Here is a 24,498-nt window from a genome sequence, read left to right on the forward strand (position 1 = left end):
AGCATCCCTAATGTGGGGTACAAGCTCTGCCCTGTGAGACCAAAGGTAACTTTTACCCAAGATGCTTCAGTTCAGGTGTGATGGCAGCGCCGTGCCTGTAGGAGAACCGGAAATCATCCTTGGTTACCTACTGAGTAGGGGGCCATCCTGGGATACTTGAGCTGGCTCAGTGGGTAAAGGTGTAGGCTGCCAAGCCTGAGTTTGATCCTTGAGACACTCTCAGAAGTTACCCTCTGATCTCAACTCCCCCATAAGCACTGTTACTAAAACATCACATATGTGTAGGACAAGAAGGGTCAGGATTGGATTTAGAAACTGCACAACCTTTCCTGGCTGCAGTCTCTCACTTGAAACTCTCTGTTGCTCTAACCCCTCCAAGCACTCTGGACCTTAGGTCTTAGCATCAGGGACGCTCAATCTGAACGTGTATGTTGGAATGAAGCATTGCTTTGCTTAGTTCATAGACCTCTATGCTCAGGTGGGGTTCAGTCACCCGGAGATGGAGATGACAGGGTGGGGATGGGAAAAAGTGGGTACCACCAGAAGTGTCTGCTGTCTTCTTCAACATCCACCTGCCATTTGAAGTTGCTACACTGGAGTCATCCCTGGGATGTGAGACCCTGCCCCAGCACCCTTGGTTAGTAAACTGTATTGGCTGGTAAATGGTGCACACAACTGGCCATGGGACCCAAGTGTAGGGGCTTTAAGGAATAAGGTGTAGGCAGAGTGCCACAGTTTTAGTGTGGCTTGTTCCCAGAGGGCTCACGTTTTGGAAGCTTGGTCCCCAAGGTTTGTGAAACCTCTAATAAGTCAGGCTTGTCAGGGATGACAGCACAGGGTTTGAATACCAGGACCTGGGGGAAACAGAAGCAGGTAAATCTCTGTGTTCTAGGATAGCCTGGTCTACACAGGGAGAGGTACCAAAATGGGGGTGCACTGGGTGGGGCTCCGTTAAAGGTCATTAGGTTGTGGGGAAGAGCAGTACCCTGGGAAGTATTAGGTGTGTGTGTGTGTGTGTGTGTGTGTGTGTGTGTGTGATGTGTAAGACAGAGCTGTGCTGCCCTATTGCTCTGCCTTATTTCTTTAAGACATGGTGTCTCACTGGCCCGGGAGCTCAAGTTGGCAGTCACCAGGCCTCATGGATCTCAAAGGTGCAGGCACACACACAGCCATGCCTAGACTGTTAAGCTGCTAAGGATCTGAACTCAAGGCCTCCTACCTGAGCGGCAGGTAGCCATTCCCTCAGAGCCTTCTCCCCGGAGTTAGCCGACCCTCAGTAGCTCTGATTCCCTGGCTCAGGAAAACATCTCCCTTCCATTTGTGCCATCTACCATTAAGTCCTCAGCAGAGGCCAAGCCAATGGGGCTACCTCCTGAACAGTCAGCAGTCAAAATGGTGGGCTCTTTCTTTATACAGCTGTTGGAATCCTTAAAACACTTAAATTTTATCTCTAAACTACTCTCAGCCAATTAAAGACTATGAAATATGTTATCAATTAATGTCTGATTTCCTCTACGGGCACCTTATTTCCTCTTTCTGTTTTTCCCTTTGACTCTAGGGCCTCATGCATGCAAGGCAGGCACTCTGCCACTGAGCTGTACGCCAGTCCTGGAAGGATCTATCTATCTATCTATCTATCTATCTATCTATCTATCTATCTATCTATCTATCTATCTATGTATCTATCTATGTATCTATCTATGTATCTATGTATCTATCTATCTATCTATCTATCTATCTATCTATCTATCTATGTATCTATCTATGTATCTATGTATCTATGTATCTATCTATCTATCTATCTATCTATCTATCTATCTATGTATCTATCTATGTATCTATGTATCTATGTATCTATGTATCTATCTATCTATCTATCTATCTATCTATCTATCTATCTATCTATCTATGTATCTATCTATCTATCTATGTATCTATCTATGTATCTATGTATCTATGTATCTATGTATCTATGTATCTATGTATCTATGTATCTATCTATCTATCTATCTATCTATCTATCTATCTATCTATCTATTTATAATCTATGTATATACAATCTATCATCTATGTATCTATCATCTTAACTATCTATCCTCTCTCTCTCTCCCTATCATCTATCTACCAATTATCTATCTATCTATCTATCTATCTATCTATCTATCTATCTATCTATCTATCTATCTATAATCTATGTATCTATGTATATACCATCTATCAATCATCTATGTATATATCATTTTAACTATCTATCCATTATCTATCATCTATCTATCTATCTATCTATCTATCTATCTATCTATCTATCTACCATCTATTTTCTGTAAAATGTTATATAGTTATCATTCCCCCTCATTTCTGATGGTGGGGGTAAGGGTTTGTTGTTTTTGAGATAGTTTCTCACTAAGCTCCATGGCCTGGAGCTTGCCATGTGGATCACGCTGGCCTTGGATCCAACAGAGATCTACCTACCTATCTCTGCCTCCAGAGTGCTGAGATTACAGTTGTACACCACCATTCCTGGCAGATACTATTTTTTTTTTATCATTGCTGTCATGATGAATGGGTCTGATTCCAGAAATCTTGCCTCTCTCCCCTCTACATGGTCTTAGGAAAATGCTGTCAGAAACACTACCGCTTGCCTAGACCCAGCCTCAGTTCTAGCTGTTCTGAAAGAATTGCATTTCACACATCTATTAAAACAGAAGCCCCAAGGCCGAGGAGGAAGCTCAGCTGGAAAGCAGGAGGATCCAAGTTCTATCCCAAGAGCCCATTTAAGAGAGACAAGCGTGGTGGAGCACACTGGGAAGCTTAGCACTAAGGAGTAGGAGATGAGGGATCCCTGGGGACCATCAGCCAGCCGGCGGCCTGCTCAGCGAGCTCCGGAGGAATCAAGAGTCTGTCTCAAGCAAAAAGATGGATGGTGGGGATTGGAGAGATAGCTTAGTGGTTAAGAGCCCTGGCCGTTATTGCAGAGGACCCAGATTCAATGCCCAGCACCCACATGGTGGCTCACAACCATCCATATCTCTATTCCAGGTGATGGGGTACCTTCTTCCTCACTCTTCAGTCATGAGGCATATATGTAGTGCACACACATTCATGCAGGCAAACATTCATACACACAAAATAAAAATAAATCCCTAAGAAGAGATAGGGGGACTCTCTCTGAGGAACAATATCCAAGGTTATCCCCTGACTTATACACATGCACACGTACACACAAACACATGTGCAGACACAGAAACCTCAATACAGCTGAGTCCAAGCAATCTATGTATTCTTTCCTTTGTCATCTCCAGTCACACCAACACTGGTGCCCTGGAATGACCGCCATCATTCCTCATAATGGTGGAAGACAGACTTTTTATGGGGATGTTATAAAAGCAGGAAACAAAAATATCTCACTATCATGATGTCCAGAATCTCAAAGTTCCTTTCAAATAAGCAGTGGGAAGAGAGGCTTACCATCTTCTGTACAAAAATAAAGTCTTTGCTGTAGGTGGCCAATGCTTTATTAAACAGTTTTCTTTCTAGGGATGTCCACTTGTCAGAACCTGGAACAAAACAGAACTTCTGTTAGGGATAACTCACACTTTTGTGCTCCAACCCCCCCCAAAACAAAACTGTGACACAGAGGTGTTGCGGACCCATTATCTCAGCACTCAGGAAGCAGAGCTGGGAGATTCAGGAGTTCAACCTCAGCCTGGGCTACATAGTGGATTTAAAATTAACCTGTGCAACATGGAATCCTGTCTCAAAACAAGAACAATGGAAACTCTTGTTTGAATACAAAGCTAGTCTAGAGAGTGCTGTGTGCAGGAGGACCTAGTCCAGTGCCAGCCTGGGTGAAGCTTTGCTTAGAATAACAAGACAGCAGCCTCTGAACCGCAGCAGCCAGCAGCCCTGACTCTGGCTCAGAGCTCAGCTCTGCTCTGGATCTGGGCAAGTCACTAAACCCAAGGCCTCAGTTTTGCAATCAGTAAATGGCAGTAACTAGAACTGTCCCCACATTAGATTTTTGTGAAGATTAAAAATCCCATACAAAAGCTTGATGGAGGCGGGGTGTGAGTGTTCACTGGTGCGGCCTATCCATAGCTTTTGTCCAGTTGTTATATCCATGAAGGTAAGCGCTCACGTAGTTACTGCTTATCAGGGTATGGCTGGGTTCACAGCCTCCATCATTGCAAAGGCCACAGGCAATGGTTTTCCAGGTGACGGCTACAATCATGATGGTAAATGAAGGTTTTAGTGGGACACAGAAGGAGCCCTGTACTCAGTGTAGGGCCAGGGCAGCCAGAAAGGTTGTGAGGTAGAAAAAAAAATATCACGCTGGAGTTTTAAAGGTCACACCATGTTATGTTTCCCTATTATAATCAGTCTGTGAAGATGGTGGCATCTGTCATGCTGCCACGAACCAAGCTTCAGGTTCATTGAGAGATCCTGTCCCAAATGATAAGGTGGAGAACAACAGAGGAAGATACCCCGTTCTTTCTGATCTCTGCATGTGCTTGAAGTGCGCAAACACACACACACACACACACACACACACACACACACACTCCCCCTCTAAAGGAAGCTGCCATTTAAGAATATTTGCTACATCCTAGATGCTAAGTATTTTACACTTATTAGTCACCAGGCTTTACTAACAACAACTCTGTAAGGCTGGTGTCACTACTGTCCCACTTTACAGATGAGGACACAGGGGTCTCTAGCATGCTTCCCTGAAGTTTTAGGCTTCAGGGAAGGGGAAGCATATCGGGCTGCAGAATGGGATCTGCAGTTAGCAGATCTGCAGCCTGATGGGACAGAGGCGCGGTGGTCCTGCCGTACTATTACTCACTTGATGATCAAACCTGATTCATGGTTTTTTCCTTACTAGGAGAGTAGACGATGCTGAGGAGACTGGGTTCAAAATGGAATGGCCTATTTGAAGCAAGAATCAAAGCCTACGTAGTGAGGTGGGGGGAGGAGGGAGGCTTGCTGTGGTTTGGAGTGGTTTAACTGTGTATTTCTAGTCCTCGGTGTGCCGTTGTTGAGGAGGAGTGGTCCTCTGAGAGGGGAGGGCTGGCAGGAAGCCATTCCTAGCCCCTGTACCACCTGCTATGCTGTCATGATGCCCCTCCCCATAGGGCACCTAACCATGGACTTAAAAAAAAAAACTATAGACAAAATACATCTATTTTCTATGTGAAATACCCAACCTCGAACATTTCATTGTAGCAACAGAGCACGTAGGGCTCCTAGCTCTGGGTACATTAGGGCAGGTTCAACCACTGCAGTGGGTACATAGGTAGCCACAGTGCTCTTCTGTCTTCCAAATTCTCAACATCTCTGATTCCTGGATGGCACGTGGCTTGCCAGTGACAGTCTATCTCCCTTCTCAGATCTCTTTAAGCTGTGGCTTTGCTTAGTTTGTCTTATGGTATAGCCCTGGCTGGCCTCTTACTCACAGACACCTATTTGCTCCTGCCTCCAAGGTCCTGGGTCCATAGGTGTGCACCACCACTCCCAATGCCCACAGCATCTTTACTCCTAGCTAGGGGAAGGTCCAAGTTTTCCATTGTACTCTGGCCAATTGACAGGACATAAGCACAGGCAATCTGAACAGCATTTTCTATTCAAGCACATGAAAAATAAAAATCTGTGAATCAAGAGAAGCCTCTCTGGGTGGGCAGGCATCCTGGGTTGCTGAGGGAGTACGTGGCTCAGTGATGTAAATGCAGGTGTCTGAAATAAACGCCCTTTGCCCATAAATGCTTGGTAGGTCTTCCAGCCAAGAGCTCAGGCTCTAGACTCTGTATAGACCATAGTCTGGCTGACTTTAAGATCACTTATTTCCACCGCTTTGCAAGGTTACATCCGTACAGTTTTGAAGACAATGCTGCACAGAAGCATCTTCTCATTTATAGGCACAATCTCAGCAGAGGAAGTAGCTTGAGATCTGGAACCCCTCAATTCATGGTCTGTGCAAACCACAGCAACTGTGTGTGCACGGAGGGTGGGAAGGTGGGTAACATCTGTGCCTTCATAGCCATCTCATAATATTCCTCAGATTTGACCAACATTCTGGGCCTTGGGGGAAGAGAGTTGCCAGCTCCTCTCTGCTGCTGGAGAGGGCCAAAGAGAAAGAAGGCAGAGATCAAGCAGCCAGCAAGTTCAGCTGATTCAAGAACAGTTGCAGCTGCTTTCAGGTGTCCATCAAAATAGTGACGAGGGAACAGGGTCAGAAAGCCAGCGCCGGAAGCTCTGTCACAGCAGCTCGTATGGGAAGGGGGGCATTGTGCTGCCCCCTGCAATTCAAGGATGGGTGGCCCTTGGATATATATTCCCTCAGATGGAGCATCAGGAGACGCTGATAATGCTCACCCCCAAGCCAATCAATGAACATTCTCTTTGACTTTAGATTGTACATTTCTCAGAGTTACTGCCACTCTGCCTGGAGACGTTGGCAGGGTTTCTCAGCCTTCTCAAGCCATCAGCATCTCTATGGAGGCCATACTTAACTACTACCCCTCCCTGGGCTCGCTATCAGTGCCGGTGCAAAGAGCAGGGCTGAGTTCCCAGCTCTGCTTACTTTTGAGACATCCACTACTTCAAGTGTCCACAAGGCTTGCTGGGCCGTCTGCTAGGCAGGAATCCCCATCCTTGAAGGAGGAGGGGAAAAAAAGACCTCTTGGGGGCGTGCCTTGAGGTTGTTGCTCTGTAATGAGGTTTTCTGTCTCAGGTCTTCAGTTGTCCAGGAAAACAGTGGGATGGTGGCTCCCTTTCTTCTCTGTGTCACTCCTACTTTGAGGTTAGTGACAGAAAGAGGATGGCTCTTGTACAGTCCTAGGAAGTGTGAAGAGGATAGGTGCTTGTACTCACGTGTGCATGCATCCAACAGGGCATGGCACACAACACATGGCCTCCAGAGACCAGGGACTGCTCACTGGGATTGAAGCTCCATCCTTGGGTCTTAAACTGAGTTCCTGGTATAGATAAATGACATCTGAGCACTCTCTCCAGATGGCTTCACTAGGCTGTGACCAAGGTTGATTTTAGCCAGGAGATCTTATGTTATGCATGTGCCCCGACAGTTCTTCCTTCCGGGACGGCACGGAAGTCTGCTTCTTAGTTTCCTTACCCTTGGGCCCAGGTGGCCAGTTCACTGTGACCAACACTGTTTGGTCATAAATAGGTGCTCAATAGATGCTCTGTGTCTCTACAAGTCACTTGAGGCAGATCCTGTATCAGCGCAGGCGATGGGACACACATTGTCCTTCTGATGTGTGGCCTCTTATGAGGCTGCCTGGCCCTGTTGGAACTCCTTGCTTGGTTTCTCAAAGCTCTGCCTCTCTCTGTAAGATCTCCGCCACCCTCCGGGCTGGCAAATGAGGTTAGTGGGCTGACATTCCCCCAGACTTACTTGTTCCACCTGGGGATTCCTGGCTATTGGGCTATTATCAGCAGGGTCCCTAACAAGCCGATTAAGGCTAATGACAAAGAGCCTAATTAACTGGATGAAATGGGCACTAGTATAGTATCCAGAGGCAAAATGCATGGAGCTTTGGTTGCTGGGAAACGGCCCTCTGGATGGTGGCTAATTTGGGGCCAATCTACAGCAAATCCAGGCAATTAAAAACAGACAATTCCTGGGGCAGAGAAAACTTGGACACAGTATCTTTTTTAGAGGGTCTCTCTGGCTTCCTTTCAGGATTAAAAAAAAACCAAACCACCTTTTATTGATGTCATTATTGTGGTTACCGCAGAAAGACATGCTCACTGTAAAAAAAAATGGGAGCCTTTAAGGCAGATTTTCAATGTCACACAGAATTATCTATAGCAAGAAAAGGTCAGATTTTTTTTTTTCTTAGAATGCAGACTGCTGCCCAAGTTTCTTCTAGGTGCAGTAAGCAGGGACGGCCTCAATCTGAGCCCATATTTTGAGTTTATCACCAAACATATTTTGCAAGTGCTATGTCAGGCGAGGCAGGAGAATGTACTGACTTAGGTATAGTCTACTACATCTACTATGTAGTAAAAATAAAACAAAATAAGAGCTTCCACAGCTGTGTTCTTTGCAAAGTAATTCTAGCCAAACACAGAATTCTGTCTCCTTATTAACTTTGGGAAGCTTCTAAGACGAGCCCAGACTTTCCTTATGGAAAGGGTGTCTCTGGGCTGGTGAGATGGCTCAGGGGTTAAGAGCACTGACTGCTCTTCCAGAGGTCCTGAGTTCAGATCCCAGCAACCACATGGTGGCTCACAACCACCCATAATGAGATCTGACGCCCTCTTCCGGTGCGTCTGAAGATAGCTACAGTGTACTTAATTACAATGATAAATAAATTAAAAAAAAAAAAAAAAGAAAAAAGAAAGGGTGTCTCTCGCAGGTCTTATTTGTCTTTCAAAAGTCAAGGCAGAGTTTGAAGCCCCAGTGGGTACTTGTGGTTGTGGTGGGGCATGATAGGATTCTTCGCTGTACCTTTCGAAGAAGCTAGATCTAACTCTACCACCTACAATCCCCTGCGCACATCTGCATAAAAGACCTGTTCAGTGGAGATATCACCGAAGCTCCAGCTGTCTGACTACAAGCTCCATGACTCCTCCATGTACAGTACATGCCCCCCCCCCCCCCCATGTGAGCGCTTAAGTGAAACCACTGGTGAGGGACAGTGTGTCCCCTTGTAGACTGAGCACTGGGAGGCACCGCACAGCTGTTCTCGGAGGATGCTGCACAGGCTCTTGAACTTTGGCAGGCTGCCTTGAGGGCTGGGCCAGATGCCCACCTTGCTCACTGGTCCTTTGCCTCATGGGATCTCTCTCCTCCTGGTCCTGAGCGAGGGAGTAGAGTGTTTCCACAGGCTTGTATCTATCTGCCTAGGACCTCTGTCTAGCTGTCTTCCCTCCAGGGCACATCACAGCTTGGATCTGACTTCCTTCCCTAGGTGTCACGGTTAGTTTTTGGTCAACTTGGCACACATTTTGACATACCAGTGGAAGAGGGAAGCTCAACTGAAAAACTGGCTCCATCAGATTGGCCTGTGACCATGTCTGTGAGACATTTTCTTAATTGCTAATTGACGGTGGAAGGCCTGGTTATTTGGGGATGGTGCCATCCCTGGGCTGGTGAGCCTGGACTGACTGAAGGAGTCAGTAAGCAAGCCAATCAGCTGTGGTCCTCCATGGGCTGCCTCAGACTCTGTTTCCTGATTCCGACCTTGGCTTCCCTCAATGGTGGACTATAAGCGGTAAGTCAAATAAACTCTTTCCTTCCCTTGGTTGGTTTCAGTCTGTGTTTTATCATAGCAATGAAGACCAAACCAGACTAGGAGCCTAAAGGGAAATTCCTGGAGTCAGATGGGTCTAGTTCTCAGGCTGGAAGCCAAAAGAGAACTTGAGGGTAGGTTTTCCAACGAGGGAGAAATTGAGCTGACCGTCCAACGGAGTAATAGAAAGGCTCTGGGCACAAAGACCGAGGCAGGCCAGGGCTATGATGGGACAGGATTCAGTGACCCCCTAGGAACCATATACAGGGGGTTTCAGAGTGTGGCATGGTGGCTGGGACATAAGATGTAACGAACTCAGTTGTCTCCCTTTTTTTTTTTGTTGTTATTTTTGTTTTTCGAGACAGGGTTTCTCTGTGTAGCCCTGGCTATCCTGGAACTCACTCTGTAGACCAGGCGGGCCTTGAACTCAGAAATCTGCCTGCCTCTTCCCACGTCTTGATAGGCAACTGTCAAAGATCTGGGATTGTATCTGACTTCAGGGACCAGTGTGTTCATCTGCTCACAACACTAGAATATTCTTGGAGGCTTGGCTTGTAATCACTTGGAGAAGAAGGCAACTGACTGGTAACCCCCCACTTCTGGTCTCCAAGGGCTGAAATGACTTCAGAAAGCAAGAGTTTTTCCTAAGATATTTGAGAGGGAAGGAGGTTGGGGAATGGATTAGCTAGCAATACTCCATCCAAAAAGCTTAATGGGCCTCAGCAGACTTTCAACCTTCTTGGTAACATTTTCATGTTTTGTTTTGCTTGGGGCTGGAGGTGCTCTAGCCCATGGCTTCCTGGTCTTTTGTGTCATGATGCACATAAAAAGAGCATAGTTCTTGTTTACCACACTGGGAACAACTGGAGAGGATCGTGTCCTGGATGAAGAGGCTCACTGCTGGCCACAACCAACCCCGAGGTTCTGTTGAGGCAGTGTGACCTGCGGTTAAGCCAGTGGCTGGAAGCTTCTTTCAGCCCACACGAAGCTCCGTCCACTATGCAGAGGAGTTTGGGATCTCTCCTGGATGCAGAGGATCCAGGAAGTTGGGAGGGCCTGCCAGGGTTTAATGGAACAGCATCTGATGCTGGGGATTAAGAAGCAATGAAACTGTTTGCACGTCAGATCCGTGAGCTCCCACATCTTTGGACCCACACAAGTGGGAGAGATGATGAAGTTGGCTCCTTGGGCCCTGGTTACATGATGCCTTTAACTTAAGTGTCCATTTCCGGCTTGTCTCTTCCATGTGACTGCTGTCAGCTGAAACTGACCCCCAGGTAGGTGTCCTTGGGTATTCTTCATACACAACTTTGAGGGTTTTCTACTTGGTGACACAAGCCAACTCACAGGATGGAGGGAGAGACAAATGGAATATGTGTAAAAAACACCTTCACATTTGGGCTGCGTTTGGTTGTCTGGTGAGGGACTGGAAGGAATGTTAAAGGGTCCCCAAGACCATACACTCAGTATTTACCTAGGGGAGGTCTGCCCAAGGCACCAAAGAAACCCTCAAATGATACATATCAAGGGGCAGTGGCTGGAGAGACAGCCCAGTGGTCTACAGTGGATACTGAGCTTGCAAAGGACAGGAGACCGGCTTTGAGCATCCCTCACAGGTGACCCAAACTTCCTTCAAAGTTCAGCTTTCATGCATCTGGCGCTCTCTTCTGGCTTCTGTGGGCAATGTAATAATGTGCTCTTGAGCACGCACAGGCAGGCAAGCAGGCAGGCAGGCAGGCAGACAGACAGATAGACAGACAGACAGGCAGACAGGTAGACGAAATTAAAAATAAAATCTTAAAAAAAAAATCAGGCTGGAGAAAAGGCTCAGTGGTTAAGAGCACTAACTGCTCTTTCGAAGGTCCTGAGTTCGGATCCCAGCAACCACATGGTGGCTCACAACCGTTCATAACAAGATCTGATGCCCTCTTCTGGAGTGTCTGAAGACAGCTACAGTGTACTCACATATAATAAGTAAGTCTTTAAAAAAAAAAAATCAAGGGGCAACGGAAGACCCAGCCATTCTGAAGCAGACAAACAAGGCAGGACTGGGGAGAAAGAGTGGATGGGTTTCCAGTTAGTGGAACCTCCATTCATGGCCTCATTTGCTGTCCTCAGGCTCCTCTACCTATTTCCTTCATACTCCATTTAAATCTAAAGCTGTTTTCTACTACTATGACTACTACAACACACACACACACACACACAGCCTGAACACACGCACGCATGAAGTCTTTCTCCTGGCATTGAAATAGCCTTTTCTTCCTTTCTTTCCTTTTCTTTCCCTTTCCTTTCCTTTCCTTTCCTTTCCTTTCCTTTCCTTTCCTTTCCTTTCCTTTCCTTTCCTTTCCTTTCCTTTCCTTTCCTTTCCTTCTCTTCTTTTTTTTTTCTAATTCAAGTCTATAGAAAGCCTAGGGCCTTGAGGAAGACCCGAGCCCACCTTTACTGCCTCCAAAGCCATGGGCTGCTAAGAGTGGCCTGCTCAGTGTTGTAGCCTTGGTGGCTCTTCCCTCTGATGCACAGGTCCCACTGCCAGGAGGGCAGCCACCGTGCGCCATCTCCCAGGTCTTGGGACATTCATAGGGGCAGGTGTTTACACTGACACGTGCCTAGTAGTGTTGGGCTAATAGACCCAGTGTTATCTACTTGTTCAAACAAATGACACAGAGCCAAACGTGAGGTGCCCGCTCTTAGGAAGCGACAGGGCCTGAGGATCCTGGCAACCTACCGGCGTAGTGGTAATTTGCTAAAGGATGACATTTTAACCTGACTGGCTTCCGCAGCAGCAGCATTTCCAGGGTAGCCTGCGGGGTCAGAGAAAAAAGGCAGAAGTCAGTCTATGTGCGAGTCTCATGGGAAAGCAGTTCTAACACTGCAGCAGAACGGGGAAGAAACCCAGGGGCAGATGATGCTAATGGGAATTTCCTTCCAGTTTGGCTCCAACAGGATTCAACATCTTAACTCCCACCTCCTCCGCCGGCCCCAAGATCATGCCTGAAGCTAGCTGGTCACAGCACAGAAAATATAAAGGGCAGCTGTGAATTGAGTACTCCTTCGGAGAGACGGGGTGGGGTCTCTTGAAAGGAGGCAGATTCTCAGGGGCAGGGTTTGGAGTCAAAGAGCAGGTGGTCAGTGACTGCTTTATAGCCAATCACAGCTCTCTTTATCGCTGGATAAAAACAGCTGTATTAAGTAATAAGTGTACCGCATGCTGTCCTTCTGGACTGTCACCCAGTGTCACCCTTCAGATCTGCCTCCTGCAGCCGTCTTGCATACATGTCTGTGTTAGAGTGAGTCCATGTATGTGTGTGCATGTGCAAGTATGTGGGCATGCGGAGGTCAGATGACAAGCTGTCACTCATCTTCATGTGCTGTTCCCCTTGTGTTTGGAGAGAGTGTCTCTCAGTGGCCTAGAGCTCACCAAGCGGACGAGGGCTATCTGACCAATGAAACCCAAGGATTTGCCTGTGTGTGCCTCCCTCCCGGCACTGCAAATACAAGTTCACTGCACAAAATCTATGTCTGTATGCATGTCTGTGTGCCTGGCACTCATGGAGCCCAGAAGAAAGCATCGGATCTCCTGGAACTGGAGTTACAGCCAGTTTGAAACGGCCACACAGCTGCTGGGAATCAAACCTGGATCTTTTGGAAGAAGAGCTCCCCTGCCCCTAGGTTTTAAAAGAAAAGACAGCAGGAGCGTGGATGGGTTTGGGTTGAGGGAGGCAGAGAAATCTTGCTATTCTAAGTCCACAGGTCAGAAGCCTCAGCAACTTTTGAGGAGCTGCTTAGAAACCCAGAACCTCTGAGCTGGAGAGATGACTCAGAGGTTAAAGCATAGGCTGTTCTTCCAGAGGACTCAGGTTCAATTCCCAGCCCCATAAGGTGGCTTACAAGCCTGTACCTCCAGTTACAGGGGATCTGATGCCCTCTTCTGGCTCCACAGATACTGCACACAATTAACATTTATACACATAAAATAAAAATAAAGGAAAAAAAGAGAGAGAGGGAGAGAGAAGAAAATCCAGAATCCCGGGGCCCACCACCATCTGCTGACTCAGCACAAACACCTTAGTCAACACCCCAGTGATTTATGTATGTTGCTGAAGGTTCCAGAAGGGCACTGGTCCCAAAGGCAAGCATTCTATATCACACGTAAAGTATTGGCACATTTGTTCTTTTTTTTTTTTTTTTTTTTTTGCATTTCTGTAAAAATCTAAAAGCAGGAACCTGATTTCAGTACTAGAAGAACCATGCCCTTCTATATAGAAGGGAAACTGAGGCTGGTGATGGACTTATCTGGCCAGAAGTGAAGGCTGACCAGACAAATGGTCAGCATTGACTCTGGGAAGACGGCCCCATGGTTCTAGTTTAGGGACATTGGAGTATCCCTAATGAAGGTCCCCAACGTTCAGAACTATGTTAAAGGTAGGAAAACAGAGCCGCTTAATGACAGAGAAAAGAGGTCTGGAGGCATCCAGGTTTGTCTGATTTCCACAGCGAGCGGGAAGGACCTGGAGGCTAGTTCTCGTTTACTTCAAGCTTTTCTTCCACCTCGGTCATGGTGCATGGAGGGAAATTCTCAGTTCCTAGAACACATGTACCCCTCATTATAATTTAGTTACAGAGATGCCAGCAGGGGTCTAAGTGGGGCTTTCTTTGCTGGAGGCCTTCCTGTCTGGACCCACGCCTTGGGCTAATGTGTCCACAAAGCCCCCGTTCCTACCTTTCCTAGCTTCCTTACCATCACGTCACCTTTGGCCTCAAAGAGAGAGTGCAAAGCCAGTTCCGAGTTGGTCCCTCCACCTGGCAGCGCACTGGAACAACACAAATTCAGAAGATTCTCCACTGTTGAGAGTAAGAAGTCATTGTATCAGAAATGTTCAGTGTCACAAAATCCCACACCCATTCCGGGGCCAGATGTTCCTGTTAGAGAACATCTAAGAGAAGCCAGCCTCACCCCCACAGCTCCTCCTAAGCGCCAGTACCTTGCTGCTGGAGGGCCTGGTTTTCCAGCTCAGGCCACGGCTTCCATACCAGTGTGGCCCTGTGTGTGTCCTGAGCCAGGGCGGAGACGTCTTGCAGTTCTGGGATCTCTGCTTGGAACCTTAAGCCAATGTTGATGCGTCTTAAAGGAAAAACGGTATGGTCTTCAATGTGACAGCCTAGACCAGGGGCAACGGTCAGGAACTGCAAGCATCAGGGAAGCAGTTTCTTCAGCTAGAAGAATGGCAGAGCAGGGCCCTCCGAGTCCAGGCATGGCCCTTTTCACTGGTAAGAACAGCTTTAATGTTGGTGTTGAGGTACACTGTGGGAAGGTATGTCTCTGCACATTCAATTGTTAATTTTGTACCAGCAGAGGGCTCGATACCGGCAAGGACTTGGTCTGGTTATTTTTATGTCCTATCACTGGTATCATATTTTGTAAGTATTCATTCTTCCTCATTTGCCTAAGACAATTTGGAATTGTATCTGATTGGCTATAATAAAGATCAGATGGCCAGTAGCCGTCAGGAATCAGACATGAGACAGGAGACACATCCAGGAGACACAGAGGCGAATGGTTGGATGAGAGTGGAGCAGAGAGATAGACCTGTCCACGTGGTGGGATGTAGTGCCAGGGTTAGCTGGGTTAGAGTAGTCGGGAGACTGCCCAGCAAAAGACTCAAGCTTTACAATATTAATAAGGCTCAGAGTCATTTATATCATTGGTGGGCTCAAGTTAGGTCTGTTACAGTTGGGGACCTGGGGAAGGGCAAGAGGAGCGAGCAGTCTGACTTCTCAGCTTTCAGCCTTGCTAAGGAAACAGGGATGGAAGGACAGCTAATTCCAAGAGAGGAGTTGCAGAGGGCATGGCTAGAGCAAGCCATAGAATGAAGGGAGGGGGCTAGGTGTGGGCACCAATGTAAAGTATGTATCCCTTCCAGACTACGTTTACATGGGTATGCCATCTATGCCATCTACGCCATCTACGCTCACAAAGACCTGGGGTCTGAACAAGGCTGTAACCATGATTCCCTTTCAAGGTACCAACAAAGGCCCCCAAAAAACCGACTCAGTAAAAATCAAAACTAGAATGTGACAACTCAAGCTTTTTGATTCTGAACTCTACAAAGTTCCATCCCATGGCCTCTTTTCACTCCCTTCCATAGTAAAGTAGTGTCTCTTTATCTACAGCTTTCTGTGGTTTTTCAGTTATTCATGTCTCACAAACATTAGCTGGGATACTTAGACGAAATTAATATGGAAGGAAAATATTAAACGGGAAGATCCAGAAATAAATAATTCTGTAAGTGCTACTTTTGTGCTATTCTAAGTAATGGGATGAAATAGCAAGCCAAGCCACTCCTACCCACCTCAGATGCCTACCTGGTAGTCAGTTGGGATCTATATAGTCTACGATAGATCACTTGATAGTCTATCTACTTTGATAGACTCTGTCTCAGTTATCAGACAGATGGTTGCGGCACTGCAGGGCTAATACGCAGGGCATGGTCCCATCAGAGGTTTCCGGTGTTCTCTGGAGGTCACACTGCCAATGTGTGTGTGGATATTGTACCTCTCCCTGATCATGAAATGATTCAAATACTCAACAAGCCCATTTGGAAGACTGGCCAAGAGTCACAGAGGGGACATGGGAAAAAGAACATTCAGAAGGATTCTCTTCTAGTGAAGCACCTTCAAGAGAGAGAGGTCGCAATGCCCCTGGGGATATGAATGTGGATGAGTCTAGAAGCTGGCCTGTGGAGGTAGGGATGCTAGACTGTTTGAATCTAGGGTTTCACATTTAGTCACAAGTCTCTGAAATACTAGCAGCTATAAGTAAATGGTAGGAAGGAAGCCACAATCCTACGTTTCCACAACTCTCCCCTGTCAGTGGCCACTGAATACAGAAATACTGACTGCCCTTCTAGAAGCCCCCAGACTTTTTCTTATCTGAAGCTTATGCTCTGAAGAATAATTGGTAATTGCTTACGGTTCAACATCCACAGTCTGCTCTCCAGGTCCTGGGGTGACTGTCACATTGCTGCCATCAATGCTGCCTGAAACACAAACGCTAGAGTTTACCAGACAACAAGAAAAAGACATCCCAAGAAATGAATACAGATTGAAGTTCGCTGGTCAGTGATTAGTCAAGCAGCAAAAATAACAAAGCTCTCCTCCTACCCAATTCATAACAATTTCCAGAAGATGAGATGGATTCATGAGGTTCTTTTTCTTTCTGTCTCTCTCTCTCTCTCTCCCTATCCTTCAGCCCATTGACAGGGTCTTGATGTGTAGCTCAATCTGGTTTTGAACATCCTATCCTCCAGCTTTAAGCCTCAGCCTCCCCAGTGCTTGGGATTACAGGCCTTAGGATAGCCATTTCTCAGTGTGAGTTAAAGCTGGTTGGCTAAGCTACATGGTTTCTAGGCAACCAGAAAGAAACCTAGCTACAAAGATCTCTCATCTCCCTTTGGCCCCCTCAGTATCTACTGAGGAGATGGGGTTTTCCTGTGCTGCTCAGGCTGGCCCTCAACCCCCACAAATCCCTTCTGCCTCAGTTTCTATAGTAGTTGGGGCTACACTCGCATATGGCCTACAGGGTTCATGATGGATTTTTTTTTTAAAGCACAGTAAATATTAAGATTTACTCTTGCTAGTAATAGCTGCCATGTGTATAACGGCTAAATATTTATCTTAAGCATCTTTTTTGACCATCCAAAGCAGTCTTAGTGTGCACATTTTCCTTTTTCTTTATCCCAAAGACACTCTCTCTGACTCACTTCTCTCCTCACACTGCTTCCCTCAGGTTACTAAATGCGATGATGCGGAGTCTTTAAGACCACCTCGCATCGTATGTGGTACACATAATGGGTATTTCACAGAAATTCGTGGGGGTAAACTAGCCAGGTGAAGAAAGTGAGACTCCCCACCCACTCAGGGTAGTATCCAAATCGACAGAGGTTGACACCAGGGGTTAAGGGACGACTCACTGGAACGGCACAGCAGCACGCGTGGCGTGGGCGTGAGGGGAGTGAGGGGCAGCTGGGGGTGCACTCCAGGGCCGTGGCCAGAGATGAGGACATTGCTGAAGAGCCCTGAGCCCTGGCGCACGGGGCTCAGCATGGGTGGCGGCGTGTAGGGGGGCAGTTCGTGGGCGGGGTCCAGGAGCAGGTGGTCCCCGAGGATTCGCGGGGAGCGTAGCTGGCTCTGGTACAGGGTGGCCCCCGAGTAAGAGGTGGGGTTGGGAGTATAGGAAGAAGGCGGTGGTGGGATGAAGAGGGGCTCAGGCCGGTGCCGGAACTTCTTCTTCTCTGGTAGGGTCTTGAGGGGCTCCTCAACTTTGGCGGCGATGGGTGGATGTTTCCGGGGGATTTCCTAGAGTGAGAGGAACAGTTGGGATTCAAACTAGGTCATCCCAGTCATTGTTCCCTTTCTAAGTACAGAACTGCTATCCTTGCCTTGGCCCCTTTCCGTAGATTTGGTCAGGGATCCCGAAAATTCTAAGGGGGTGGGGGAAGAGACTGCCTCCCTTCTGTTCGTCCCCTCCCACTCCCACCACATCGGCCTTGGGCTGGTTAGCAAAGAAAATCCCGAAGGTCTAAGAAAAGGGCAGGGTGGGTCCGCAAGAAGTAATAAATTAAAACTCTGGCTTATCACTGCATTTCCATCTGTCTTGAGTGGAATCCAGCAGAGTGGCTCTTTAGTTCCCCCACTGCTCCTGCAGGGATAGATCACACATGTTCTAAGCAGGGGACAGAATCCTCTCTTCGGGGATGCAAGGCCCAAGGCTGAGGGGGCAGGAAGAGGTTCGTGCCTAGCACAGGTTCCCCCGAGCTGTCACCACGGCTCTACAGGGTTACTTGAGGCCGGAGCACAGTGGCCCACAATCCTCAAGGCGGTTTTAACGGGCTCTCCTGGAGATGGAGCTGGTGACGCTCCCCAGTCACGCCCCCTCTGAGGCTCCTCTGTAGCACCCCCATCTCCTCCTGCTTCCTCTCAGCAGCGCTAGTTTAGGTTATGGCGGGGAACCCAGCCTCGTCTGGGGGACCTGCCACACGGAGACACGTATACTAGTAAGTCCACACATGCACGTCAAATAGAGAAGCAGGGTATGCCAAAGCCAGACGAAACAGACTTGGGTGGGGGGACCAGCATCAACCCGGAAAAGCCGAGAGCTGGTTGTGACAGCCAGCCGGGATACCTGAGGAGAGGCTCTGAGGTGCCCAGGCACAGCTGCAGTGCCCAGCAGCTCTAGTGCCAGAGTGGCGAGTGAAGACAGGAGCAAGGGGTGATGGGAAAGACTTCCATGGTCACATGACCAGCTGCCTCCAGGCCATGTGACCTGCCCCAGCTCCCCTAAGCTTTGGGCCCCTCTCACCGGCCTGCCCGTCGGTAGTGTGGGCTCTGCCTCTCCCCTCCCACCATCTACTACTTCCTCAGCTCCCTGGTGCTTCCGAGGTGCCATCCCAGCCTCTAGGAGAGACTCTTGGGGAGGTAGAAATGAAAGAGGAGGCGGAAAGGGGCTCCCGGCTTCCCCGTGGAGGTTCTCGAGGGAGCACTAACGTGGGTCTCCGCAGACCAGTGCCCTCCAGCCTCCCTCCTTTCCTCAAGTAGGGGCGATTCTCAGCCGAGGCCCAGAAGAGACCCCCGAGGAGCCAAGAGGCTGCTGAGGAGAATGTTTCGAAAAGGCGTCTTTGCCATCTCCACCCCTGACTGCGGAGGAAATCTGGAAACCTTTAAGCCCCTGTCCCTGGGTCACTGAGGAGGTCACTTAAGTAATATGGAGTTCTTGGTGACCTCAACTTTGCCAGGGAGCCCAAACACAGAGTTCAAAAGTCCTTTTTAGGCTCTTTCTGGGGCTTCTACCTCTAAATAATGCTTTATTATCTCCCAGGCAAGGCTCTCTGAGCTACCTGGACCAGAGGCCCACACCACCCAGACTGGCACACTTGGGTCACATCTGAAGTGTTTAAACTATGGACTCTAGGGGGCAGAGCCAAAACACTGAATTTTATAAAGTTCCTGCTCCCAGGGGAGGGAGAAGGCCACTGGTAAGTCCAACACTCTGGGGAAATCGGAGACTCTGAGAGGGACATTTCAAGTTGACTTTATCCCAGAGCCGAGATTTGAGTTTAAAGCTCTTTCCTGCATTTTAAACTTGTTTTTACATCAAGAGCTTGATTCCCATTTTTGCCTCATTCCCTGAGCATGCTTCTACTTCAGCCTGCTTGTCAGCTGATGGTGTCTCTCTACCCTGCATTAAACCAAGGTCATCCCTTCCTTCTTAGCCTACTCAAAACTCCCATAATGATTTCCTAAGTAAAAACACCACCGCACTGCCTTGCTTGCTGGACCCACCCACCTGGTGTACAGGTGCACCCTGATTTACGGTGGAGCTACAATCGGAATAACCCGCAGCAAAGCAAAGCAATTAAGTTTAAAATGCAGTTGATATGCCTCACCCACAGAGCATCCTACATCTGCAACTCGGGGCAAACAGTCTGTAGTCTTTCTCCTCCTGATTTAGTAGCTGACTGGAATCAGTGGCTTAATGCCATAGCTCAGCACCGGAGAGAAGGTTATATCGTGTAGTTGTATGTCACTAGCCAAGATCCAAAATTCAAAGTAGACCTTTCATGTGAATATAAAGCTGAAAACTGGGGGCTGGAGAGATGGCTCAGTGGTTAAGAGCACTGTCTGCTCTTCCAGAGGTCCTGAGTTCAATTCCCAGCAACCACATGGTGGCTCACAACCATCTGTAAGAGGGTTGCACACTCTTCTGGTGTGTCTGAAGACAGGTACAGTATACTCATATAAATAAGAATAAATAAATATTTTTTTAAAAAAATAAAGCTGAAAACTTGTAAGAGGAGCCATTTTGGCAGAAGACATCTGTCTTTCCATCTTGCCACCTCCAGGGAATAGGTTTCTCCTTAGCCCCACCTCTTCTCACTGTCTTGAATGAGATGGGTGTGTGTAGTCCCAGGATAGACGCAGAGCCTCTCACACCTACCACACAACTTCCTCAGGCAAGGTGTGTGTGTGTGTATGTTTCAGCCCTGCCCTTATGGCTCCTAGACTCCCAGAATGCACTCATTGTGTCGGGACATAGAAGACCCAACACACTACTCCGTGGGAAGAGACAGGTCTGGTATGGCCAACCATGGAGGTCATGAATTCCCCAGGGTAGGGAGCAGAAGAGGCAGAGAGAAGAGGAGAGGGTGATGAAGGCAAGGAGAATCTAACAGGGACTGAGAAACATGAATCGCTTTGCTTTCCTGAGATTGGCAGGGGTCTGGCTCTCATGGGGCTTAGTGCGGGAACTGTAATGGGTCCGAGACCCTGGGGATTAAAACGGCTGTGACAATCGCTGATGCTACCAACCAGGCAGATCATCTGAGCTGATGATTCGCCTACTCTCCAGAGGGGCAGACAGTCCAAGGATTACATCTTTGGCAGCTGAATATGGGGAGACCCAGGTTCTAGGGAAGATCCAGGGCCATAGCTCAGCACTTGGCTGTTTATCAGCTGAGATACTTTTTCTATTCTTTGTAACTGGTAAGGCTATATTTGATGGCTGCCAGATGGATTGTCATTTACATTTAGGGATGAGAACACATCAAAGTTCAGAACTGGATCGAGACCATCAGCCTGGAGGAGTAACAAGGATGGAATGGTTGGGCGTGGTTGCAAGTGGCGAGGGAGGCTTGAAGAACCCGAGAGGGAGACTACATCAAGTCACTGAGGCCAGCGACTCTGGAAAAGCTGTTCTCATCTCCAGGAAAGCAAAGCAATGGTCCCCACCCCAGGCAGGTGTGGCAGGGCAGCAACTCACAGCAGGCGCACGGGGGGCAGCCCCTTGGGGGGAGTGAGGGGAGGAGAGGGTCATCCTCACGAGCACAGGCATCTCGTCGTCCGACATCGAGCTGGCTGGCTTGTCTCTGGCCGTGGGGGTGGCAGCGACGCTGTTGGTGAACCCCTGAGAGCTGGGCTTGGGTGGGATTAGCTTGACAGGGACAGACACGGGCATGACCATAGGCGTGAGGCGCTCTGCCTCAGGAGGGAGCTGCGGTGGCGGCGGCGGAGGAGGCGGAGGTGGCAGTGGCGGCTGAGGCTGGGGCTGAGGCTGAGGCTGAGGCGGTGGGGCCTTCTCTCCTTCCTCCTACATAGACAATAAAGGCTTTGATCCTGGGCTGAAAGCAGCTCTCCCAAGGCTGATGGACTTGCTTTTCCTCAGAGGTTCCAGGACATCAGTGGTGGGGAGCAGAAAACCACAGCTGGGTGGTTTCCTTCCTGTAACTCTGGGTCCCTAAGCTACATTTAAGATATCACTTGCATATGAAAAAAAAATTTTTTTTTTTTTTTAGAAAAAGAAGTTGGTGGCTTTCGTGGCTTTTTGAAGCAAAGGAAAGGGATTGCTATTCAGTCAAAACTAAACGTGATTTTTTTTTATGTAGATTTCCATTTCTTGGGTCTCAGTTGACTCTGTGTCTAATGGAAACAATCATTTCAGCCTAAATTTTATTCAGGTTAGGAAACCCCATTGAAAATGCAAAATATGCTATGGCTATATTTCTTTCTTTGAGACAGATTCTCAAAAGGTAGCCCAAACTCAGAATCCTCCTGCCTCAGCCTCCTGAGTGCTGCTGGGTTTACAGGTGTATAATGCCACAACAGGCTGAAAACATACATTTTTCTGTTCTGGGTTTTTTTTTTTTTTTTTTTGAGACAAGGGTCTTGCTAGCCTTGAACATGCCATGTAAACCAGGCTAGTCTCAATTTGCAGTGATCCCCCTGTCTCTAGGTCCCGAGCACTGGGATTATAGAGGCATGAGCCATGAGTCACCTGCCAACGTTCTGTTTTTAAAATGTGAAGACAGGCTGCAGAGATGGTTAAAAGCACAGGCTGCACTTCCAGAGGATCCAAGCTCAATTCCCAGCACCCACATGGTAACTCAGAACTGTGTCATACAAGTGACTTGACACCCTCATGTAGACATGCATACAGGCAAAAACACCAATGCACATAAAATAATTTTTTTTTTTAAAAAGTGAAGATAAACTCCTCTTTTATCTGGCATAGCCAGGAAATAGTCAGGAGAGTGACTCATAAATTCAATAGTCAAAGAAAATTTCAGACAATTCTGAGTTTTAACCAAACCTAAAGATGGTTTCTTACATGACTGTCCACCTGGATAATCCTGAGGGTATTACAGGGTCACTGGATCCTACCTACAGCCAATCACCACTGCATGGATGGACGGAAAATTCTGGTCAAAGGCTTGAGAATCACATGCCGATCTCCGAGACCCGTGTGGTTATGGTCTCGAGTACATTGCATATACTTCAGATTTCAAAACTACTTTACACTCGCATGTGTATATACTCGGCATTTACATAGTTATAGATCCCACAGTGACATAGTTCCTTTCAGCACCTTTCTCTGGAATAGGATTCTCTAAAGAGATTTCTAGCACTGCGCTTTCGACACTTGTCTAAGAAGCCAGGGAAGGGGAGACTGTGCCTCTCCTGGTGCTCACAGAAGGCACACGTCCCCCTGTCTCACTCCATCAGCAGCAAAGCAAAGCAAGCAGCACATGGCCCGGAAAGGACGGAGCGGGCTCCTGCTGACCTGTTTGAGGCTGGGGGATGCCCTCATTCCCCCGTGGGACCGCATGTGGCCGTTCAGGGCGGGCAGGCTTTTGAACTCCTTCAGGCAGATGGAGCATGTTAGCTTGTTCTTGGCATCAAACTGTTCCCCAAACACTCCTTTGGTTTGGCCGCTGCTGAAGGGTAGGGCCACATGGAAAGGACACACGTGAGGACAGGGAAACAAGAATTTATCACAAGCCATCAAACCTATGATGAAACCATTTTGTTTATCTAATCTACCACTGTCTGTGGCTTCCATTATCTGCCAGATAACCAAGCCCAATGTACAGATGGAGAAATTGAGGCTCAGAGGGAGCAAAAGCTTGCTTTCTTTAAAAAAATTAAATTTATTTTTATATTTATTTATTTATTTATATAAAATTGTGTGTGTGTGTTGGATGAGAGGAAAACTTGGAGTCAGCTCTCTCTTTTTGTTATATAGATCCCAGGGTTCAAATTAAGGTCATAGTGTTTCAGTTGCTTGTCTGTATGTGGATTGTGTGTGTGCTTGGTACCTGGGGAGACAGGAAGAGGGCACCAGGTCCCCTTTAGCTGGAGTTATAGGCGGCTATGAGCCACCTCATGTGGGTGCTGGGACCCCAACTCCAGTCTATAGCAAAACTAGCAGATGCTCTTTACGGCTAGGCTAGGCCATCTCTCCAGCAGAAAGGAAATGGCTTTCTTAGAATCGTGTCGTACAGGACACGTCCTGCATCCTTCTAGACCTGCAGGCACTGGGGCTTTCTCATCCACAGCTTTAAACGCCCACCCACCATGGCCCTGAGAGAAGGAAGTGAGTCTGCACCGTCCACTGTGACACAGCCAAAGCTCAGCTCTAAGCCTGGTACACAGAAGGCACCCATTAAGGCCCCAGTGCCTGAACTGATAAAGAACAGAGCACACAGCAGCCAAGCCTTACTGCCCCTTGCTCTGTGTACCTTCAGCCCTCTGAGCCCAGCTTTCTTGTTTCTAAAATGAGAACAGCGGTAGCTGGGGACCATCGAGGACTTGCAGTTGCCAGGCGCCCGACAGCAATGCTTGCCTGACTGGTGTTTTCCTCCGTGTAACACACAGGTCGAGTGCTCAAACGCAGCCACAACTGCTTTCCCTATACTTTCCTTGAAATTCTGACCTTGGATTTAGAAATAAGTTTTTTTAAACAACCCAAGATACCCCCCCCCCCAGCCTCCCAAATATTCCAAATCTTTGATCATACCTTGATTCCGGGGATCCAGACTGGGCTCTCCCATCAGGTAAGTGCATCTAATTTTGAGCCAAACAGGGCACCAGAAGAAAACAAGAAGAGAGAACAAACAAACAAACGAACAAAGAAAGAAACAAACAAACATGTATTTTTAAAGTGAGGAATTTCAAGTTGTCCGAACACCATGATCTACCCTTCCAGAACTTTCTCTGCCCACAATTACCCTGACATGTCAACTCATGCCTTTGTTCCACATCTGGTTTCTTCCCACTGCTCCCTGAACTCAGATGACGCCAGCCCCAATCCTACTGGGAAGCACCCCCTTCTACCCTTCTTAAGAAGTCTGTATCAAGTCTGCACTAACAGGGTCCGTCCCCACAGAGGACAGACAGGAAGTGAGTGGTA

The 24,498-nt window shown here is 47.9% G+C and overlaps 1 protein-coding gene across 1 annotated transcript in view; it reads right to left on the reverse strand.

Annotated features, from left to right (window-relative positions):
• The window catches only part of Trerf1 (transcriptional regulating factor 1), a 232,506-nt gene that overhangs the window by 22,060 nt on the left and 185,948 nt on the right, over positions 1-24,498 (reverse strand). Inside the window, exons 6-14 of the mRNA XM_029471314.2 lie at positions 24,106-24,152; positions 22,870-23,023; positions 21,073-21,399; positions 17,228-17,612; positions 16,228-16,294; positions 14,240-14,379; positions 13,996-14,099; positions 11,983-12,058; positions 3,469-3,557 (exon numbers count right to left, since the gene is read on the reverse strand). Of these exons, the coding sequence (XP_029327174.1) occupies positions 3,469-3,557; positions 11,983-12,058; positions 13,996-14,099; positions 14,240-14,379; positions 16,228-16,294; positions 17,228-17,612; positions 21,073-21,399; positions 22,870-23,023; positions 24,106-24,152 (1,389 nt within the window). The remainder of the gene's footprint in view (positions 1-3,468; positions 3,558-11,982; positions 12,059-13,995; positions 14,100-14,239; positions 14,380-16,227; positions 16,295-17,227; positions 17,613-21,072; positions 21,400-22,869; positions 23,024-24,105; positions 24,153-24,498) is intronic.

The sequence above is a fragment of the Mus caroli genome, unplaced genomic scaffold, assembly GCF_978045245.1.
Source record: "Mus caroli unplaced genomic scaffold, Mus_caroli_1 scaffold_18, whole genome shotgun sequence".
Taxonomy (NCBI): domain Eukaryota; kingdom Metazoa; phylum Chordata; class Mammalia; order Rodentia; family Muridae; genus Mus; species Mus caroli.